Raw genomic sequence first — 21095 nt, 5'->3', positions numbered from 1 at the left:
GTTCCTGCACTCTGCTGCCATGAAGCTGGAACTGGCCTCCCTCCCCAGGGACATGTCCCCTCCCCAGCACCCCAAACAAACCCTTTCCACAGGGCCTGGAGCCGTGGAAGGAATCACAACTGCCCTCCCTCCCCATGCTTTACCCCAAGCCCAAACAAGACCCCAACCCAATCCTAACCCAGAATATCCCTTATAGGACCTGCCTGCCCCCCAGAACCCAACCCACACCCTAGTGAGGGCCTCCACCACCCCCCTGCAGCCACTCAGCACACAGGACACCAGGGCCTCAACTCACAGCATTTATGGCCCCAGGGAGAAAATAAAACAATAACGCAGACCCCAAACCTCCCCAGTTTGGGGCTCTCAGCAGCTGTCAGAGGCGCTGCGCCATATCCCCGGCCCCAGGGTGCCCATGCTCCACCGGCTCTGTGCAGTGCAGGCGCTTGGGCCCCACACCACCGGGCTGAAGAGGAGATGTGGCAGCCCCATCCCTGGCACCTCAGTCCCTGGTACCTCGGTCCCTGGCACAAGCCCCCCGCGAGGGGGGTCAGAGCTTGCTGGGGGGTCCTGGCCGCTGCTGGATCTGCCAAGTGGCCCTCACCCCCTCACCCACCCGGTTGAGCTCGGCGAAGGCGGCGGGGTCGCCGGTGCGGCGGTAGCGCGCGACGAGGGGCTGCAGCACGGTGATGGGGACGCAGAAGTTGAGGTGGGGGTAGGTGGCCCCCACACCGGTGTCCCGCGTGTTGCTGGCCACGATGCCTGGCGGGGACGGAGTGACGCCCACGTCACTGGGTCCGCGGGGGGACGCCCGTGGGACCCCCCCACCTGCCCACGGGGAGACCCCTGGCTTACCCATGAGGCATCCGCTGCGGGAGGAGACGAGGGGCCCGCCGCTGGAGCCCCCGTGGACGGCACAGGTGGTTTGCAGCATGACAGGGCGCCCAGCCACCGCCACCACGGCCGAGAGCACCCCTGCTGTCACCGAGGGGCCGCACGCCTGCCCCAGCGCCCCGAAGCCCACCACGCTCACCTCTTCTCCTGGGATGGGAGAGGCAGCAGGTGCGTGCAAGGGGGCGAGGCGGCCCCTAACAGCCCGTGTCCCCCCAGTGCTTACCTGGGAGGAAGGTGTTGGCCAGGCACGGCGGGACGAAGCCTGGCACGCTCTCCTCCAGCTCCACCACGGCCACGTCGAAGGGGGACGACTCCTCGGTGGCAAACACCACACGTCCCCTGAGCGCGGCGGCATCCCTAAGGACACGGTTAACGAGATGTCATGGCGGGGGACACGCAGGGTCGGGGGGGTTAAGGCTGGGGGGTGGGGGGCAGAGCCGCACTCACCGGCCGGGGCCGGCTGCCGGTGTCACATGGAGCGGGGCTCTGGCCTCCACGACGTGCCGGCAGGTGAGGAGCATCCTTGGTGCCAGCAGCACCCCGGAGCCCCAGGTCGCCCCGCACTCCACCAGCGCCGTCCAGCCCAGGGGGTCCTGCCCGCTGCTCGCCGGCACCGCGGCCACCCACGCCGGCACCGGCGGCACCACGATCCCGGCTTCGCCCAGGACACCGGCGCTGCTGCGCAGGATGGCGGCGAGGGAGCAGAGCAGCGTGAGCCCGACCCACTCGGCGCCCTTCCAGCAGAAGGAGGCGGCGATCACGGCCACCACGCGCGGCCCGTCGGGCGAGGGCACGAAGGCGGCGCCGCCCTCGGTGCCGGGCAGGCAGCGGGCATCGGTGAGCACCAGGGCGTTCTCCTCGCCCGCCAGGTTGCTGACCACCCCCCGGCTCAGCGTGTTGAGGAAGAGCTCGGGGCACAGGTCTCCGAAAGGGGACCCGCAGGCCAGCAGCGCCTGCCCCTTGCGCAGGCAGCCGGCGCTGGCCCGCGCCGCCCAGCCGCCCCCGGGCGCGTCCAGCCCGGGCACCCGCAGCCAGGCGAACCAGGGCAGCGCCCGCGGGTCGGTGCCCGCCTCCTCCTCGGCGCCGAACCGCCAGCGCTCCGCCCGCCCGAGGCCGCGCTCCAGCGCCCGCCGGAACGCCGCGCACGGCACCAGCGCCAGCAGCCGCGCACCGAGCTCCCGCAGCCCGCCGGCCTCCGCGCCCAGCACGACGCTGAGGCGCGGGCACGGCCGGAGCGCGGCGGGCGGCAGCGCGGCGGGCCGCGCCCAGGCGGCGGCGCCGGCGCGCAGGAACGGGGCGAAGACGGCGGCGTGGCACAGCACCAGCGCGGGGCGGCGGCTCAGCACCAGCCCGCTGCAGCCGCCATCGCCGCCGCCCGCGCCCCGCACCCGCACCGCGCAGCACGGCGGCGCCGCCGCCATCGCCATCGCCGCCGCCGCCGCGCCCCGCCCCGGGCCCGCCCCGCGCGCCCATTGGCTGCGGCCCCGCGCCGCGCCCTCCCCATTGGCCGGGGCGGGGCGCGCACGTGGCGGACACGCCCCCGCGGGGCCCTCACCGGGGGCGCGCGATCCCCGGCCCGGCCCCGCTCCCCCGGGACCCCGGGACCCCGGCCCCGCTCCACTGGGACCCCGGGACCCCGGGATCCCGGCCCCGCTTCCCCGGGACCCCGGGACCCCGGCCCCGCTCCCCCGGGCCGGCCCCGCTCCCCCGGGTCCCCGACCCCGCTTCCCCGGGACCCCGACCCCGCTTCCCCGGGACCCCGGCCCCGCTCCCCCGGGCCGGCCCCGCTCCCCCGGGTCCCCGACCCCGCTTCCCCGGGACCCCGGCCCCGCTCCCCCGGGACCCCGGGATCCCGGCCCCGCTTCCCCGGGACCCCGGGACCCCGGCCCCGCTCCCCCGGGACCCCGGGACCCCGGCCCCGCTCCACTGGGACCCCGGGACCCCGGCCCCGCTCCACTGGGACTCCGGGATCCCGGCCCCGCTTCCCCGGGACCCCGGGACCCCGGGATCCCGGCCCCGCTTCCCCGGGATCCCGGCCCCGCTCCCCCGGGACCCCGGGATCCCGGCCCCGCTCCCCCGGGCCGGCCCCGCTCCCCCGGGACCCCGGCCCCGCTCCCCCGGGACCCCGGCCCCGCTCCACTGGGACCCCGGCCCCGCTCCCCCGGGACCCCGGCCCCGCTCCACTGGGACCCCGGCCCCGCTCCCCCGGGACCCCGGCCCGGCCCCGCTCCCCCGGCACATCAGCGATGCCTGCTTCGGAGCCGCCCCTCGACCCCTGCTTCCCTGGGAGAGTCGGCACCCGCGGCCCGCAGCCGCCCCTCGGCCCCCACGCTGCCCCTCGGGACACCGGCACAGGCCTCCCTTCCCCGGGACCCTCGGCCCGGACACCCCACGGCCACGCTCGCTTCCCAGCTCACCCGCAGCACAAACGAGTACCAGACAGAGGTACCGGGACAACTAAAATTCTAAAACTAAAAACTTTTGGGAGACCTAAAATCGCCCCCAAATACCAGGAGTCAGAGCCAAAGCCTCCACTCCCCTTTCCCCCCCAGCCCCTTCCTGGCTGTGCGGGCTCGGTGTGGGTTTGTTATACCAAGAGCAAAGCCCCTGCAAGCCATGAGCTCTCCCTGACTGCCAGCCCAGAGGCGAGCGGCTCTCCCATCCTGCCTCAGTTTCCCTCACTGGTTGCACTGTGAACACACAGCACCATGGAACCACTGAATGAATATCCTGATTGGGAGTGACAAGGATTGAGTCCAGCTCCTAGCCCGGCACAGGACAGCCCCAAGAATCCCACCCTGTGCCTGAGAGCGTTGTCCAAACGCTTCTGGAACTCTGTGGCTGGTGTTCTGATGGCCCCAAGGCCCAGCAAACACCAAGCCAGACTGAGGCTCGTTGCCCCTTCGGAGGAGAAAGACAAGTCTTTATTGAACTGAAAATGAGTGCCAGACAGCAATGAAACTTCAGACAAAAAAAAAAAAAGTCCGTTGAGAGTATAAAAGAAACCGGTTTAGTCTACATTAATCACCTCATGATATGCAAATGTCAAACACTTCCTTGCTACAACAACCAAAACTGCTCCGTGGTTCGTACTGCGATGGCGTGGCCAGAGGATCCTCAGTGGAGGGTCTGGCCTGAGGGGGAACCAGGCAGCCCCTTCCCACTGCACACCACCCCCAGCACCTGCAGCAGGTGCTCCTCCCCAACTAGTAAAAAAGAAAAAAATCCCTGTAAACTAAAGAAGCTGGGATTGCACACCTCAGTCCCAACGGCACCTCGCAGTCGTCGGTCAGCGTGACACAGCACAGCCACCCTACAGCTCAGTTAAGCCCAAATGCTATGTTTATTGAGGACTTCTAATATCGTGATACCTTGGTTCAGTAATTTGTGAAATACCTAAATACCGTTAAATATATTTTTTAAAAAACCCTAAACCAGACTCTGGACTAAACAAGATGAATGTTAAACTAAAAGGTTAGAAGGGACGCCATTTACATTAACACTTTCTTTAAAAAATATAATTGCTTTTTCCTTTTCTGTTTTTTGTTTGTTTGTTTTTGAAGTCAATTAACCACAGTGGTGAGACGTGCTCTCTTTTTCAGCTGTTACACTGCAGCGTGCAGAGTTTTGCCTTCCCAGACTGGAGCAGCCCCGCTGTCACCCAACTGGCAGGGACAACTCAGGAACGGCGCTGCCTCCCCGCCGCGTGGAAAAGAGCGGTGTCACCACTGTGCCATAAGGGCAGCCGGAAAACCAGGAGTCTCTTGGACAACGCCAGTATGCGCTTGGAAAGCCTTCCATGTTCTAATAGAAAAGTCCATAGGAAGCTGAAGTGAACAGGATCAGTCCAGAGGAGTAAAACTCTCGTGTCCGTGCCAGTATCAGTCAATGTACTGCGATAGCCAGCGGAAGCCCTCACCGTAGCCTTGCCTCTTGAGCACGCTGCACATGAACACCTCCATGGGGCGTGCATTCAGGTCCTTCAGTGGCACATTTCCCTGGGGAAATCCAAACAGGAGTCACATCTGCACCCCTGGTGCCCCCAGGGAAGCGCCCAGCCAGCCACAGCCATCCAGGGGAGCTCCTATTGCAGGCCCCTTCGTGTGCGCACTGCATTTTGGACAATCCCAGCAGCCTCAACACTTGCCCAAGGGCAGCATCAGAGGTTTGGGTTACAAGGGACCTTAAAGATCACCTCATTCCACCCCGTTGCTTGGTCCCTCTATCCCAGGCTACTCCAAGCCCCGTCCAACCTGGCCTTGAACAGGGATGGGGCAGCCACAGCGTCTCTGGGCAACCTGCGTCAGGGCCTCCCCACCCTCACAGCAAGAATCTCTTCTCAGTTTCCTATCCGAAGCTGCCCTTTGGCAGTGGGAAGCCAGTCCCTCTTGTCCCATCACTCCATGGCTTTTAAACAAGTCTCTCTCTCCTAGGCTCCCTTCAGGCACATCATCACTATTTTCATTGATTGACCTTGACCGATTAGTGGACAAATTCCCAGTAACAACTCGATCAGGGCTCAACCTGCAAGGAAGCAGGCAAGCTCTCCCCTGCCCGTGCCAGACCAAGATTTGGACGCCTCCCTACCTTTCCTGTGGTCTGTCCATAGAGCCCGAAGATCTCCCGCAGTTTCTCCTCGCTGATGGCCTCTGGTCTGTCGATTTTGTTTCCCAAGATAAGGATTGGCACGTTGGATATTGTCTCGTCTGTCATTAACGCCTGTGTGCAAGAGCCAACAAGAGTTGAGCAGAGAGGTGGAAAAAGGAGTCGTTGACTGAAGAAAATGGTTTTGTTTGAGCTCTGTGACCAACAAGGGCTCCTTTCTGGGGCTTCCATACTCCTGTGGAAAATTCACAGGATCCCTGAGGCTGGAAAATCCCTCCCAGCCCATGGAGTCCCAGCTGTGCCCAGTGCCCACCTTGTCCCCAGCCCAGAGCACTGATTGCCACCTCCAGCCCTCCCTTGGACACCTCCAGGGATGGGCACTCCAAAGCTCCCTGAGCAGCCCCTGCCAAGGCCTGAGCACCCTTTCCATGCAGAAATTCCTGCTGCTGTCCAAGCTGAGCCTCCCCTGAACTCAAGTGCCTGTGGCCATCCCAGAGCAAGGACATCCAGGCCCCTCCAGCTCTGATATATAGTTATTTATAATTTATATATAATTTAGCTGATCAGAGGTCTTGGAGAAGGGAAACAAGAGAATTGTATTTACATTAAGCTCAACTTTGGATTCCATAAGCCGGGAGTGATCTGCACAATCCACCAGGAAGACAATCCCATTGATGGCAGGCAGGTAGTTTTTCCAGACCCGGCGAGCTGGAAAACACAAGGGACAAACAATGGCCCTGTGAAATCTCCACACAGGGAAAAATCCACCAAGCCTCAGCAACCGTGGCTGCCTTTTTAACCAGGCTGTCCTCCTTCCAATAGTTTTGTGTATAAAAGACCAAAAAAACAGCGTTTAAAACTTCTAGAAACTGCATAACTAAAAATCCATCAATTATTCAAACTAAATTATATCTGAGTCCTCCACAGCTGAAAATACTTCAGGCAGCAGGGCACAAGCTGGCAGCATTTCCTTCCAAGCAATCCTACAGCCAAGAGGTTGCTTCCACGTGTTGTTCCATAAATAAATCCAGGCAACAAATAATTAGGCACTGCTAATTGCTGACACTCGTCAGGATCAATTTTTGGTAAATTTTTCCTCACCTTGTTCATGTCCACCCAGATCAAAAGTCGTGAAGGTCATTCCAGCAATCGTCAGCTCCTCTGATGCTGAAATGGAAAACACAGGTGGGATTCAGGAAGACAAGGAAGTTGTGACAGACAGAATTTCTTGGGCATTCGTGCTGGCATCACACACGCTCCTCCAACAAGGAATTCCCTGAACTTCTTGTGGAATTCAGTGGCTGAAATGGAGCCATTTCCCAAAATCACTAGTGGCAGAAAATAATTTCTCCTGCTTCCCACTGAAGCTTTTTAACCTGCAAATATTATCCTTTATTAGGCTTTGCATTAGGAAAATCTTCCCAGTTCCTGGGCATTTCTAGAGAGGAAAACACAGATCCACTTCAGCTTGGGGAACCACAGTGCAGCTGCCACCTCAGCTCGAGTTTTCAGACCCTCAAATCCCCCAGGCAGAGCTGCCACCAAGGTGTCTTCCTGCACCGTGTCCCCACGATTCCAGAGGAAAAGCCACGCTGGGAGGCTTTTCCCAGGGAGACTTACTGGGATGTAGCGTGGGGACGTGCTGACCCAGCCTGTCATCTTTGAGCATGTGCAGCAGAGTGGTTTTCCCTGCGTTATCCAGCCCCAGGAACACCAGTTTTCCAGACTTCTTGTACAAACCTGCGAGGAGAGGGAACAAAGCAAGAGGAAAGCTCCAGCGGGCTCATCCGGAGCCGGAATGCCACGCTGCTTTTTTTTGGGAAGTCCTTTCCCAGAGCTCTGCTGCCACCTGTGCACACTTCCAGCATGGACACGGGGCAGCAGGGAAAACACACACAGCTCAAACAGGCTCCTTCCAAGGCATGTTTACAGCAATGGACATTTCCTAAGCTCGTGTGCCCGTGAGTATTCCATTCTTTCCTCAGGTGTGTACTAGCAGCAGAGGACAGCGTGCAGCAGAGTGTTATGGATCAATCTGCCTCCTCAAAAGATGTGAAAATTGAACAAACTCATAAAAGACAGCAGCGAGTTGTCCAGGAAAAAGTGCGCAGCAGGGAACAGCGCGTTGTTTTCTCGGCATAAACTGATTTTTGTTGTGTCTGCACAGGAAAGCTCCCAAAGGTTTCCAACGGGACTTTTTCTCACCCCGTCCCTCTCATCCTCCCTTCAAGAGGGGATCAGGAGAATGGGCACCCCATCCTGCAGCAAGGAGCTCCACTGGAATCCAGGACTCTGGGAGGAGGAGGAGGAGGAGGAGGAGGAGGAGGAGGAGGAGGAGGAGGAGGACGGGGTTCCCTCCCTGGCGAGGCAGCACCTCTGCCTGGGGCTGGACAGCCCAGCTGCTCTCAGGCTTCTAAAGGGCAAGAGAAATCCCGAGTGGGAGCCCAACGCCTCCAAATACTCCCAAAGCTTCTCCGCACCAGTGTAAAAGCCCCTTTATTGATACAGAGCTTCCTCACCAGACTTTGCACTGCTCAGAGCTGCTGCACAGCACCTTAACCCCGACTCCTACGGGATACCGGGAGAAGCCAAACCCACCCAGAGCGGGCTGCTGAGGCATTACCTAGGAACTGCAAGACGCTGCTGAAGCCGTTGTAGAGCCATTCGAAGATGAAAGACATCTCTGGAAATAAAATGCCTGCGGGGGACAAATCCCAAACCCCGAGTTAGAAAGCGGCGGTGCTCAAAGGCAGCCGCGGTCAGGGGCTCCGGGACGGGGGGGGTCGGAGGTCCCGGCAACCGGAGGGGTCGGGGGGAGCGGGGGCGAAGAGGAACGGGGGTGAGAGGAGACAGGGGGATGAGGGGCCACCGGGGTGAGGGGGACCGGCCTCAAGGGCGGGCGGCGAGGCCTGGCCCCCGCCCCGCCCCCGCTCTGCCTGCGTGTCACCCCCCGCGCCGCCGCCGCCCCTCTCCCGGGCCTGCCAGGCGCCCGCCGCCCCGCTGAGCGCCCCGCCGGGCCCGGCCGGCCCGCGCGGCCACCGCCGCCGCCGCTCACCCCCGGCTGCCCCCGGGCCGCCGCCGCCGCCGCCAGCGAGTCCCGTCCGCGGCCGCCGCCAGCGCCCCGCCGGAAACACGTCAGCGCGCGCCCCGCCCGCTTCCGGCCCCGCTGGCCCCGCGGCGGGCGGCACCGGGAGAGGCGCGGGTTCGAGACCGGCCCCGTCTCGGGAGGGACGCGGCCCCGAGCTACCCCGAGAGGTAACCCCCTCGTCACAAAGCACAGCGCGGGAGGACGAGGCGTCCCGCTGCTCCGCGGGAGCGCCGCGTTGGACACGAGGCGGGATGCGGGATGAGACTGAGGGGCCCAGGGAGCAGTGACCGTCCCGGAGGTGACTGAGGCAAGGCTGGACGGGGCACTCGGTACCGAGGTGGGGAACCGCTCACAGGCCGGGCTCGATGATCTCTGAGGACTTTCCCAGCCTCAGTGATCCTGTGATTTTGTGACCCCTCAGCTCCAGGGCGGGAAAGGAGAGGGAGCCCCACAGCGCTGGATTTCAGGAGTTTTTTTATTTCTAGCATCCATACACGTCCCAGGTGAGCGGTCTCCTGTCATGACTTAGAGCACACCACACGACGGTGCACAAGCAGGGTGTTTGGGTTTTATAAATTATTTCTTCCAGCCTCCACCAGGCCTCAGCAGACACGTCACTGCTAGGTATGGAATTCTAATCAGCAAAGTTACAGGCAAGCTCTTCTTGCTGACACTGAAGCTATTTTTCCACTCTATTCCTTCGTGTGGCAGCTCCTCACTGGGAAGGACACGGCTGCCTCACCACCATCCTCGGGACTCAGTTTTTCTGGTAGTAGAACCATTTGTCAACTGTGTGGGGGAGAAAAAAAGGAGGGGGTTAGGCCCCTGTGAGCCACCCAGTTATTAGGCAGTTACGTGGCAGTGTGTATGTGTCACCTCCGGCTCAGGGGCTTCCTCTGCTCCTGGCAACGCCTCCTCAGCACAGCCAACAGGTTCTGGCACAACCCTGTTTATGTGGATTTGTTTTCCCAAAGCAGTCAGCCTTGCTCAGGCTGCCATTAGGAGCATCCATGACTTGGTGCAGGCAAGGACAGCAAGCCAGGCTTCCCTCTGGCCCAGCTGACTCGGGGAGGCAAAGCCTCCAACTCCCATGCCCACATAGGAAACACACATTTCTCCGCAGGTTTATTCCCCATGAAGGGATTGGAAGTGTCAGCCCAGCTGCTCTTTCTGCTCCCAACACCGCCCTCAGCTTGCCTTTGGGCCTTGCCCTGGCTACAGCAACATCCAGGTTTAGTTCAGACCCTCATTTTCCTATGGACAATTCGTCTGAGGAATTGCTGTGTACTGGTGTCAGGGTGGGTTTTGAGGCTCACCTTCGGGTGGGATGGGGCTGGCAGCTTTACGCGGCGGTGCCTGAAACAAGAAGGGTGTTATCAGAGACCAGAGGTGTCCTTCACTCTCCACACATCATTTAGGGCTGCACAAGTCTTTCCTGAGCACCATTTAAGCCCCTGTGGCAGCTGGTCAGCTGTGGGGGGGACAACTGAGCTCATGTGCAGCATCCTGTCATTCCTGGAGCCTCCCCATTCCGGAGATGCCCGAGGGGCTCTCCTCCAAGTGCAGGCTCCAGGGCCATCTGACCCCCAGCACAAGCAGTTCCCACTCCAGACTCTACACAGGTGCAGGCAGCTGCTTTTTTTATTAATCTACAGCGTTGGTTTGAAAAATAAGGGGGGATAGAGGCACAAAGGGCTCTCTTGAGAACTCTTCTGGAGAGCTTTCCCTGGTATTCAACAACCAAAGACAGAGAAAATCCCTGTCTGGTGACACATCCTCCATGAGGGCTTTCAAAAACCTCATTGAGACCCCTAATTGGGATACCAGCACTTTAGAAAAAAACACAATGGTTTTAAAGGTCTCTCCAAGGCTACAAGAGACTCAGGTTTCCAGTTATGGAAGAGAGGCAAGATGGGCACTTCAATTTTCCTTTCAGGAAAATCCTTTCCTTTCTTAAGCCCTTTCAGGATGCCAACAGCAGTGCTCTTCAAGTCTAGGGAGACACAATTAATTCCTGAGGCTGGACAGGAGAACTGCACCAGGAATGTCAAGCTCTTCATTCTGAAGCTGCAAAATCCCTGGGGAATTAGACTCTCTTTTCTCAGAGGGAGACGTGTACTGCGAAGCTCTTGGGAGCCCAAATATTAAAACCCTCTCAGAACAGCTGACAGCCAAGCTACAGCTCAGAAGTTCAGCCCTCCACGCAAACTCCGTTTGGGATTCCATCTCTTGGATGACTAAGGGCAGGGAGAAGCCTCTGGAGGAATGTCTGGTTTGCTCCACATCCATCCTGTTTAACCAGAAGCAGGTGTTCAGCCACCCAAAACATTCTGAGCATGCCATGTGCCATTCACACAGAGAGGACAGCTCACCACACAAACGGCACCGTTTGTCCCGATAATAACACCGGGATTTGGCCACTCAAACTGGTACTTACTGCATCCACAGTAGCTTTTGCACAGTCTTGACTGCAGCAGAAAGGGCTGTCAGACACCGTCAGGTTGGTGCTGGAAGACATTGGGCACTTGTGAGAACGTGCAAGCCCAGCCTCCCCCCAGGAGCATTAAATAATGGAATATTAAGGGTTGCAGCTGCCAAGTGGAGGGGGAAGGCCCGGGGAGACAGCCAGCAGCTAACAGAAAGCATGGCACCCCTCAGGAAGGGATGTTCCAGGGTTTTTAGTTTAGGGAAGGGGAAGGTGCACATTCCCACAAGCATTAACCTACCAGTTGATCTCCCCTCCGTCAGTTTTCTTTGTTATTAAAGCTTTCCAGTGTTCGTGGGTGCCTTTGATGACATCCAGGGCAAAATCCTGAAGGTGGAGATGAGAACAAACATCATGTTATGTGGAAGCACCACACCACCTTCTCCAGACTGTCACTTACAAGGAGCTGATGTTAGACAGCTCTGGAAGGGGCTGGAAGAAACCTCTTCCGCTCCGGTGCCGTTCAGAAAGAGCAGAAACTCCCAGCACACAACACCTGAAACAACCAGGATTGTGCAGGAGAATTGTTTTGCTTTCAAGATGGGAGGATCTGCCAAGGTCACAGAGCGAGCTTGGGGCCAAAAGAAACTGAGCACAGTCTCGGGCCAGTGCTCCATTATAAAAGCACCTCCACCCTGCTGCTCCTCCCACTCGGTTTGTCTCCAGCAGCTTGCCGATCCAGGCCTGTCCAGGAGCTCTCTTCCACTCCAGCCAAATAATTCAGACCAGCAGGAAGAGACATGCAGCTGATCTGGCTTTGCAGCTACTTAAAAATGAATTTGTTTCCAGGCATATCAACCTCTTTCCTTAAAAATGAGCAATATATGCTCAAGCATTAACCTGTCAGCTGGAGAAGGAAACACACGCAGTTCTTTGTTGGTGTGAACACTGGCACTAAATGTCCTGGTTTGATACCAAACCAAGCCAAATAAAACATTGCAGAGCATGTGTGAGGTTCTTTATCCTGATTTTCCAGTTTCCTGGACGGGTTTCACCCATCCTGAGGGGCAACAAGGTGCTCCAGCCGACCAACCTAGCGCTGTGCTACAGCCAAGGGGGACAAGTCCTTCATGACTTCCATTTTCTTTCCCAGAGAGGGCTTTTGGAAGAACTCCCCTCCTCTGCACCACCTCTGGAGCTGTGGGAGTTGAGTCACCTCACTAAACCCCTCATGGCACTCCAGGAAGGGCAAGAGTGAGGATACCAAAACAGGATTTCACCTGCTCAGGAGCAGTAACTTATCTGATCCAACCCAGAGAAGAGGCAGAGTGCTGCCAAGGCAGAGCCTTACTCACAGGGTGTGAGGGAACACTTCAAGCCTGAAGGAAGAAGTGTTTTAACTCCTGAGTTAAGTTTAACTTGCACCAGGTTGCAGTGGAACAAAGCCAAACGGGTAAGGGAGGCAAAGGGTGATGTCAAGCTGCCTTTGCTCCAGAGCTGGAGGAAATAAACCTGGTGTTTTCCACCTGGTTCTGACACGAAGGCTCCCAGCCCTGATGTGATCCCACATTAAAAAAAAAAAAAAATCAACAATACCACAGTGATAACCCCAGGCAGTTTTTTTTTTTTCTGGTATTCCTGTAGTCATTAGGCTGGAAAAAACCAGCAGGATAAACTGAAATCAACTATCAGCAATCAGCACCCCCATAAAAATCCATTCACTCAGCAACTCGCTCGTGTCCTCACACAGCCTGAGCTCAGGTTTTGGACCAGGTGTCTCTGTGCAAAGGAAGGTGATCCTACCTTGCCTTTAAATTCCCCATTAAAAGCAAACTGGTTTTCTGGCTTTCCATCAGGTACTTTGTATCTTCTGAACCAGTCCACAGTAGCTTCTAAGTATCCAGGCTTCATCCTTCTGACATCCTCGATGTCTGGCAGGGGACATGGGGTTTGTTAGCCAGAAACAGTAACAGAATGTAGTGAATTACAGAATTTATGTGGCTCTGCTGAGTTGTTCTGGGCTGTGCCTCTTTCAGCCCCTCCCCAAGCAGCCTTAGCAACATTTCAGACAGGTTTCCTGAAGACTCTGTGAGGATCTCCGCAGGGAAGTTAGTGATTCATCCCCAGGGTGTGTATCCCGAGTGTCCCCAGCAGCGTGGACACATTAAACAGGTCGGATTAGAGCCTTGGGGGACAATCACTTTCCTTCCACTGTGTTTGGAATTCAAGCTGTGCCGAGGATTGGCCACATGTGCCAAACAGCAGTGAAATGTTTTGCTCCAGGACTGTCCTTCCAGCATCACATCTGACTGATAGCAGAGCACAGAAGGAGCGAGCCCTGTCCCCACCTCCTGCAGCCTTTCAGGGGAGGAAGGGAAGCACTGATGCTGCTCCTCCCCCCCGTAACTCACCATTGTAGCTGGCTGCTTCGGGGTCTTCAACGTTGATAGCAATGACCTTCCAGTCTGTCTCTCCCTCATCAATCAGAGCCAGCGTGCCCAGCACCTTCACTTTGATGACTTCTCCCCGAGAGCAGACCTGCAAGGACAAAGGCCTTCTTGTCCATCCTGATGCACCCAGGAGTGCACGACAGGAGGCTGTGCAGGGCCTCAGCAAGCAGCCAGGTACCATGAAATTAGCTCTGGCTGTCAGCAGCTCATCAGCCCTGGCTCATCTCAGCAACAATCTCCAGAGGCAGCAGAGGGAAACACCACATTGTTAAGGGACGAGAGGTAGGAAATGAATAACGTCCCTGGATAATTGGCTTTGGAGACATTAATTACACGTTTCAGGAGTCATTTAGGATGCGTTACCTTGCTTCCAATTTCGCACACATCAATCGGATCGTTATCTCCACAGCAACCAGTATTTTCATCCTTGTGACCTGGGTCTTCCCAAGTCTGAAAAAAAAACCCCAAACCAACACCAAAATCAACCACGCATAAGAATAAGAACTCACAGGTTTAAAGAGGTAGTAAAAAGCAGGTTTATTTCGGGCATGCAGTTGCCTGGAATAAGCAGAGGATAGCCCACTTCACACCTGCTGCCAGGTCAGGTATTTGGGCTACTGTTTCCCTGGGGCCTGGGAAGTTTGAATTCAGGTTAAGAGGTCTCATCTTCCAAAAGGTAAGCAGCCTCTTCCTACCCACAAATCGCCTTTCAACAGCTTTCCAGACTTCCTCCTCTGTCCCACAGCTGCCTAAAGGTGAAGTTCACATCTATAAAGGGCAATTGTTGATTTGGCTTCCTGCCTGTCCCTCTCCCTATTCATTCCTTAGCAGAAGTTTCCTGAACTCCAGATAGCATTCCAGCAGAGATGGAAGACAGACAGGGTGTATTGTTTCCCTTTAATTAAACAATTAAAGACACTGTTAACCCTGGAGAAGTGATAAGAATGTGGAGTCCCACTATGCTCCCCAGTGCATCTCACCCACAGCGGTGAATGCACATTGAAGGACACGACTCCAGAGGCCAATTAATTGACTCCAAGAGCAAGAGCTGTTTAAAACACGCTCCCGATCAGGAGTGAAAAGCACTCCATGCCCACTTGCATCATAAGGAACATGTACTCCTAAGGGGGTTGAGATATAAAAAGGAATGTTCCTCCCAAACTTCTGTGTACCAGGGCAAGACCAGTGTAGGCAGGACCTTATGATGGATCCAGAGTGCTCAGGAAGATGTTCTGACACCTGGGTGGAGCTGTGGGGCCGTTCACAAACACTATCACATTTCTCTACCAGGAAGTGTTAAGCTCTTGATGCATAAACACCTTTGATCCACGAACACATGACAGAGCACAGGCTTCAAAAGACACAACTGTGCACAAAGAAACAGGCAGCAGAATCCATTCAAGCAGGAAACAACTCAACTTGTTAAGCCACGCGGGGAAAACACTCGACATGTGCTACTGTAAAGAGCACAAATACCGAATTCAGAGTGTTTGCCTGTGATCTGTCACTGACAGCTTGTTTCTCTGGAGGAAACCCCAGCCTTAAAGAACATCAGAGGGAAACAGCCTTGTTTGAAGTCTCTCTTTATCTAGCAGCCCCCGGGCATTTAGGAGCATGTGTCCAGATGTCACTATCGTGGTCCCACCTTGCTAGCTGTTTCTGGGAAAGCACATCTGTGCATTGGTGGGCGTTGGCAAGAAGAGTCTTCCATAAAGATTCAGCCTAAATCCTGCACCATCAGGATAAAGCCTTGTGCTTTGCCAGGCAGGAACTGAAGGCACTGCATTGCCAGATGCACGATGACAGCTCCCTTCAGCCCCAGAGAAAGACCTGCCAGCTCCTGCCCAGCCGAACTCTGAGCAGCTGAGGATGAGCAGCAGCTGCTCATCCTCAGGGAGCTTGTCTATAACATCAGATAGAAGCCTAAAACTTGGCATTTCTGCTTTAAAATACCCGTTCTCCTGACAGGTTCTCTCCCTCAGCAGGGCAATATATCCAGCTGCAAACACTGCGCTCCAGACCAGACTCTCTGCTGACCTTTTTGCTCATTAATACAGTGGCAATTGCAGGCAGCCTCCCTCCTCCCCACCAGGAGGGATGAGCCACTGGGATAAAGCACAGTACCTGTGGGATGGCACCATAATTCCAGATGTAGCCCTTGTGGGGAAACACGTTTGCCACGAAGCGCAGTTTCCCTTTCTTCACATCTTGCTTAATTGGGTTTAAGGGTTCTTTTGTGGAAATCTGAAAGATAAGTTACATCAATCCCTCTGCTTTACCCTTTATGAATAAAAGAGTAATTTTTTAAAATCGAACTGACAAGCCAAGAGACCAGGAGATGATGCTGATGCCAGCAGCAGATACTGGACACCTCCTGTTGCACTGCCATCCCTTGGGATATGGTTTCCAGCAGACTTACAAGCCTTGGAATCACATGGGGTTTAGAGCCATAAAATATTGCTTTAACCAGAAGCCATGGGAGAACACCACAGCATTCCAACCTCTGCAATCTCAGCCTGCACACCAGACCCCCAGCATCAAGCAGGTACTGACAGAAGTTAGAAACCACTAACTGCTAACCACTAACTGACGGGTAGAAACCACTCAGATTCCAGAGGTGGAATTGAGGAGGGATTGGCAAAGCCAAGCATTAAGGCTGGAACTGTAATGTAGTTACCTCCATTTTAGCATTTGTCCATCGAGGTACCTCCACGACCATGTTGAACACATTCTGAAGAAAGCAAAACAGCAGTGAGTGGGAAGGAATCTTGGGGCCACGCTTTAAACTAGGGAACACATACAAGTGAGCACAAAAACCAGCCAGTTCACCTGAAACCATGTGTTTTTCTGCTGGTTTTTTTTTTGTTTTCAGTGCTAATTTTGAGACAGCTGATAAAAGTCCTGTAGCCCAGTCACATGTCATCACTCCAAGCTGAATCCCACGAAACACCCCAAAGGCCAGATTGAGGTTCCCACATGTTCTCCATCAGTTGTCACCTACAAACATCCCCATCACATTCCTAGGCTAAAGGAACAGGTTAAATCAATGGCAAACAGCTGCATACAAACTACCCTGGACATAATAAATTGGGCTTTGGGCCTTATTTATTAAATACAAAGTGTTTAATACTCCAGAAAGACCCACTCTGGCCATTCAGAAAATACAAGACCAACAGGACAAGCCATTTATTTAATAGTGTGGGAATCTATGTACTGCCCTGAATGAGTGAGACCATCACTCCCAAATATTCTAGTCATAATGTAGGGAAGGATGCCCTTTCTCCAGGATGACACTCCTGTAAAAGCAGACCTTGCTAGTGGCATGGTGTGAGGATAAAAACCTGGGGGAGAAATGCAGAACCACATCTCACTGTATCTTGTTTACAGGTGACACTTGAAAACATCTCCTGTTGATCCAGCTGGGCTGAGAGTTCAATGTCAGCCTCCTCTCCAAGAAAATAAGCTTTTCCACACCTGAACCTTAACATCTGCTGTTTGAAGAGATTATGGCTTTTTAACAAAAAGTCAAACCTTGCTCCCTTGCCTGGGCAAGGTTTCTTATCCCCACCTTAAGAAGTATTAGCATGGCAAAGTCCCTCGAACCTGTATTGCCCCATAATTGGATTGATATTGTGCAACAAGTGCTGTTACATCACTGACTTTGCCCACACCCTTCCCTAGCAGAGCTTTATTACAACCCCTTAATTGCAGGGGGTCACTGCTCATTTGCATTTTGCATGCAGAAAGGCACAGAACTATTTTTATTCCTAACTTGAGGGAAGGAATGAGGCAACTGGAACAGGCTGGGCTGGGAGCTTCTGGGTTTGCAGGCAGGGAAAGATGACTAGGGGCTGCATCTTTGTAAGGACTGAAGCTTCCCCATGGTCCAACTTGGCCAAAGACACACAGACAGCAGCTCAAGGTCATCCCTTTGCTATGACACAGGTCCAGGTAAGGTCAACACAGCCCAGCCTGAGACTGAAAAAAACAGAATCTGCAATCCTCTCAGCGTCTTAGGAGTCTGAGGATAAAGATCAAGGAGCCCAGACAGAGTGGGACAACCTTTTGCTCTGAGCTGGGCCCTGTAATGTAGCTGGCAGCCCACCTGCTAAGTGATGAGTAAAACCTCAGTGTTGAGGCACTCCAGCCACAGAGAGAGCCCCATGGGACCAGCACTATTGTGTAACTTCGGGGACTGTGACCTTCAGCTATTGGGACTTTTTTCTCTGAATGACTTGGCACAGAGGTGCTGGCAGCAGCACTGCATGCCCGAGGGCACACCAGTTTCCCCTGTTAAGCACTACCAGTTCAAGGAACTCCCCCTCACCTCTGTACTCACTCCCCTGCTCCTTCCTCCCCTGTTCTGCAGGTGCCTGCAAAGCGTGGCATTATCTGGATTTTCCTTGGCTGGGTTACCTGCCAGGCACCTGCACTGGGAACTGCTTCCCTACTTGGCCACTGCTGAGTCCTTGATGACCACAATCCATCTTTTCTCCTCCGTGAAAGCAAAAGCCACTGCACGCTTCCCAGAGCACCTCAGGTAGCTCCATCACCTTCACCTCAGCAGCTCAATCAGCTGCTTTTTAGAGGTTCATGTCTCAGCTCTGCATATTCTTTTTTCCTTTCCCAGAACCACTCCCCACCTCTGAATTTCAGCTCTCTCTAACAAGTGGTAGTTGCTCTACATTTCCCAACCTGCACAGCTTTATAGTCAGGGAAAGAAACAAGCTACAACAGTAAAGGAAACAGTCAGAGAGCCCGAGGTACCACTGAAAAAAAACATTAAATGAAAACTGAAACAACCATTTTGATTTCCTGAAGCTGGGCCATTTTTTACTCAGAACAGCCTAATTTGACTAACCACTGGCTGCTAGAAGGATGTGAAAGCCCTGTAGCACTGCAAAGGGCAGGTTCTGCCAGGCAAGAGTTCCCAGGAGATGTTACAGCAGGAATTTAAGCTGTTCATCTTCACCCTCTGTTCTCTGATGGATTATACTGCAGGCCATACTGCAGCCAAACCCCAAGCCTGAAATATCATGCAGCACCCATAGGAATGGGGGTAGATATTACAAAAAAAGCAGTTTTCTGCTTAGCTAACCCAAAATGCCTGCATGGGTGAGCTCAAGCCAAGCACTCGCATCTCTGACGCAAAAAAATGAGAATGAGATCATCCATTCTCTTCTGCTGGGTTGCTCCACCCGAGGCCAGGACGGCGAGAAACCCATTCCTTGTAGGGTGAGCCTCCCCCGGGTGCCTCAGGCTGCAGGACCCCCTGGTTCCTTGGATGTTTCAGGATTCCCTGATTGCCTGTGTGTTCCCAGATCCCCTGGTTCCTTGGATGTTTCAGGACTGCCTGATCTCCTGGATGTTCCCAGATCCCCTGGTCCCCAGGATGTTCCCAGATCCCCTGGTTCCTTGGATGTTTCAGGACTCCCTGATCTCCTGAATGTTTCAGGACCCTTGATCCCCCCCCGTGTATTCCCAGATCCCCTGATCCTTTGGATGTTTCAGGACCTCTGGTCTCCTGTGTGTTATCAGATCCCCTGGTCTCTTGGATATTTCAAGACCCCTGGTCCCTGGGATGTTCCCAGATCCCCTGGTACCCTGAGTGTTTCCGGATCCCCCGCTCCCTTGGATGTTTCAGGACTCTTGATCCCCTGTGTGTTCCCAGATTCCCTGGTCCCCTGTGTGTTCCCAGATCCCCTGGACCCTGGGATGTTCGCAGATCCCCTGATCCTTTGGATGTTTCAGCACCCCTGGTCCCCTGCGTGTTCCCAGATCCCCTGGACCCTGGGATGTTCGCAGATCCCCTGATCCTTTGGATGTTTCAGCACCCCTGGTCCCCTGCGTGTTCCCAGATCCCCTGGACCCTGGGATGTTCGCAGATCCCCTGATCCTTTGGATGTTTCAGCACCCCTGGTCCCCTGCGTGTTCCCAGATCCCCTGGACCCTGGGATGTTCGCAGATCCCCTGATCTCCTGGATGTTTCAGCACCCCTGGTCCCCTGCGTGATCCCAGATCCCTTGATCCCCGGGATGTTTCAGTACGCCCGATCTCCCGGATATTTCAGGACACGCCGATCCCCCGCGTGTTTCAGGACCTCCTCTTACCTTCCCCGCGTCCGCGTAGATGGGGATGTCGTGGAAGGGGGAGATGTAGCGCCCGGCGGCATCCTCTGCAAGGCAAGGGGAGGGAGCGGAGTCAGACGCCGGGGGGACACGCCGGCAGCCCGCCCCTGAGCGGACTCAGGCGAGCGCTGTCGGGCAGTGGAGGGGCAGGAGGGGGCGCGGGGGGCTGCGGGGCCGGCGGCCGCGGCACTCACTGAAGAAGAGCCGGTACTCGGGGCTGTGGGGCCCGGCGCGCTCCTCCACGCCGTACCGCGACATCGCCGCGCACGCGCCCGCGCTCGCCGCCGCCGCCGGAGGGGACGGGAGGGGAGGGGACGGGAGGGGAGGGGGGGGCACTGCGCAGGCGCCGCCCGCGCGCGCCCAACCGGCCCGCCCCGCGCCACGCGGCGCCGCAGGGAATGGCTCTGCCCGGTTGGAATGGTTCTTCCCGGCTGGGAATGGCTCTGCCCGGTTGGAATGGTTCACCCCGGCTTGGAATGGCTCTGCCCGGCCGGGAATGGTTCACCCCGGCTTGGAATGGCTCTGCCCGGCCGGGAATGGCTCTTCCCGGTTGGGAATGGCTCTTCCCGGCTGGGAATGGCTCTTCCCGACTTGGAATGGTTCTTCCCGGCTGGGAATGGCTCTTCCCAGCCGGGAATGGCTCTTCCCGGCTGGGAATGGCTCTTCCCGACTTGGAATGGCTCTTCCCGGCTGGGAATGGCTCTTCCCGGCTGGGAATGGTTCTTCCCGGCCGGGAATGGTTCTGCTGGGCTTGGAATGGTTCTTCTTGGCTGGGAATGGCTCTTCCCAGCTGGGAATGGCTCTTCCCAGCTGGGAATGGTTCTTCCCGGCTGGGAATGGTTCTTCCCGGCTTGGAATGGCTCTTCCCGGCTTGGAATGGTTCTTCCTGGCTGGGAATGGTTCTTCCCGGCTTGGAATGGCTCTTCCCGGCTGGGAATGGCTCTTCCCAGCCGGGAATGGTTCTTCCCGGCTTGGAATGGCTCTTCCCGGCTGGGAATGGGTCTTCCCAGCTGGGAATGGTTCTTCTTGGCTTGGAATGGCTCTTCCCAGCTGGGAGTGGCTCTACCCAGCTGGGAATGGTTCTTCTTGGCTTGGAATGGTTCTTCTTGGCTTGGAGTGGTTCTTCCTGGCTGGGAATGGCTCTTCCCGGTTTGGAATGGCTCTTCCCGGCTTGGAATGGCTCTTCCCGGCTTGGAATGGCTCTGCCCGGCCGGGAATGGCTCTTCCCGGCCGGGAATGGCTCTGCCCGGCCGGGAATGGCTCTGCCCGGCCGGGAATGGCTCTTCCCGGCTGGGAATGGCTCTGCCCGGCCGGGAATGGCTCTGCCCGGCCGGGAATGGCTCTTCCCGGCTGGGAATGGTTCTTCCCGGCCGGGAATGGCTCTTCCCGGTTGGGAATGGCTCTTCCCGGCTGGGAATGGCTCTTCCCAGCTGGGAATGGCTCTTCCCGACTTGGAATGGTTCTTCCCGGCTGGGAATGGCTCTTCCCGACTTGGAATGGCTCTTCCC

General features: G+C 56.4%; 2 protein-coding genes across 3 annotated transcripts; both read right to left on the bottom strand.

Annotated features, from left to right (window-relative positions):
- Positions 1-285: 285 nt before the first annotated feature.
- On the bottom strand, positions 286-19879 carry PPA1 (inorganic pyrophosphatase 1). Of its 2 annotated transcripts, XM_068196940.1 has the most exons (13): positions 19782-19879; positions 19570-19634; positions 16137-16190; positions 15584-15703; positions 13823-13909; positions 13421-13547; positions 12813-12940; positions 11311-11396; positions 11022-11091; positions 1339-2303; positions 1115-1248; positions 853-1038; positions 286-759 (listed from the first exon to the last, which is right to left on the bottom strand). In XM_068196940.1, the coding sequence occupies exons 1-13, from the start codon at positions 19843-19845 to the stop codon at positions 548-550; spliced, it is 2298 nt and encodes a 765-aa protein (XP_068053041.1). In that variant the 5' UTR covers positions 19846-19879; the 3' UTR covers positions 286-547. The 2 variants fall into 2 exon arrangements, with proteins under 2 accessions (XP_068053041.1, XP_068053042.1); XM_068196941.1 differs by lacking the exons at positions 286-759; positions 853-1038; positions 1115-1248; positions 1339-2303 and adding exons at positions 9042-9373; positions 9901-9940.
- Positions 4212-8637, bottom strand: SAR1A (secretion associated Ras related GTPase 1A). Its single transcript, XM_068196942.1, has 7 exons — positions 8552-8637; positions 8120-8194; positions 7117-7236; positions 6598-6663; positions 6101-6204; positions 5479-5610; positions 4212-4889 (listed from the first exon to the last, which is right to left on the bottom strand). Exons 2-7 carry the CDS (start codon positions 8175-8177, stop codon positions 4773-4775), a joined length of 597 nt encoding a protein of 198 aa, XP_068053043.1. The 5' UTR covers positions 8178-8194; positions 8552-8637; the 3' UTR covers positions 4212-4772.
- Positions 19880-21095: the final 1216 nt, after the last annotated feature.

This window comes from Anomalospiza imberbis, chromosome 8, assembly GCF_031753505.1.
Source record: "Anomalospiza imberbis isolate Cuckoo-Finch-1a 21T00152 chromosome 8, ASM3175350v1, whole genome shotgun sequence".
NCBI lineage: Eukaryota > Metazoa > Chordata > Aves > Passeriformes > Viduidae > Anomalospiza > Anomalospiza imberbis.
The sequence above is the reverse complement of the archived record's forward strand: the minus strand, read 5'-3'. Positions and strand labels throughout refer to the sequence as shown.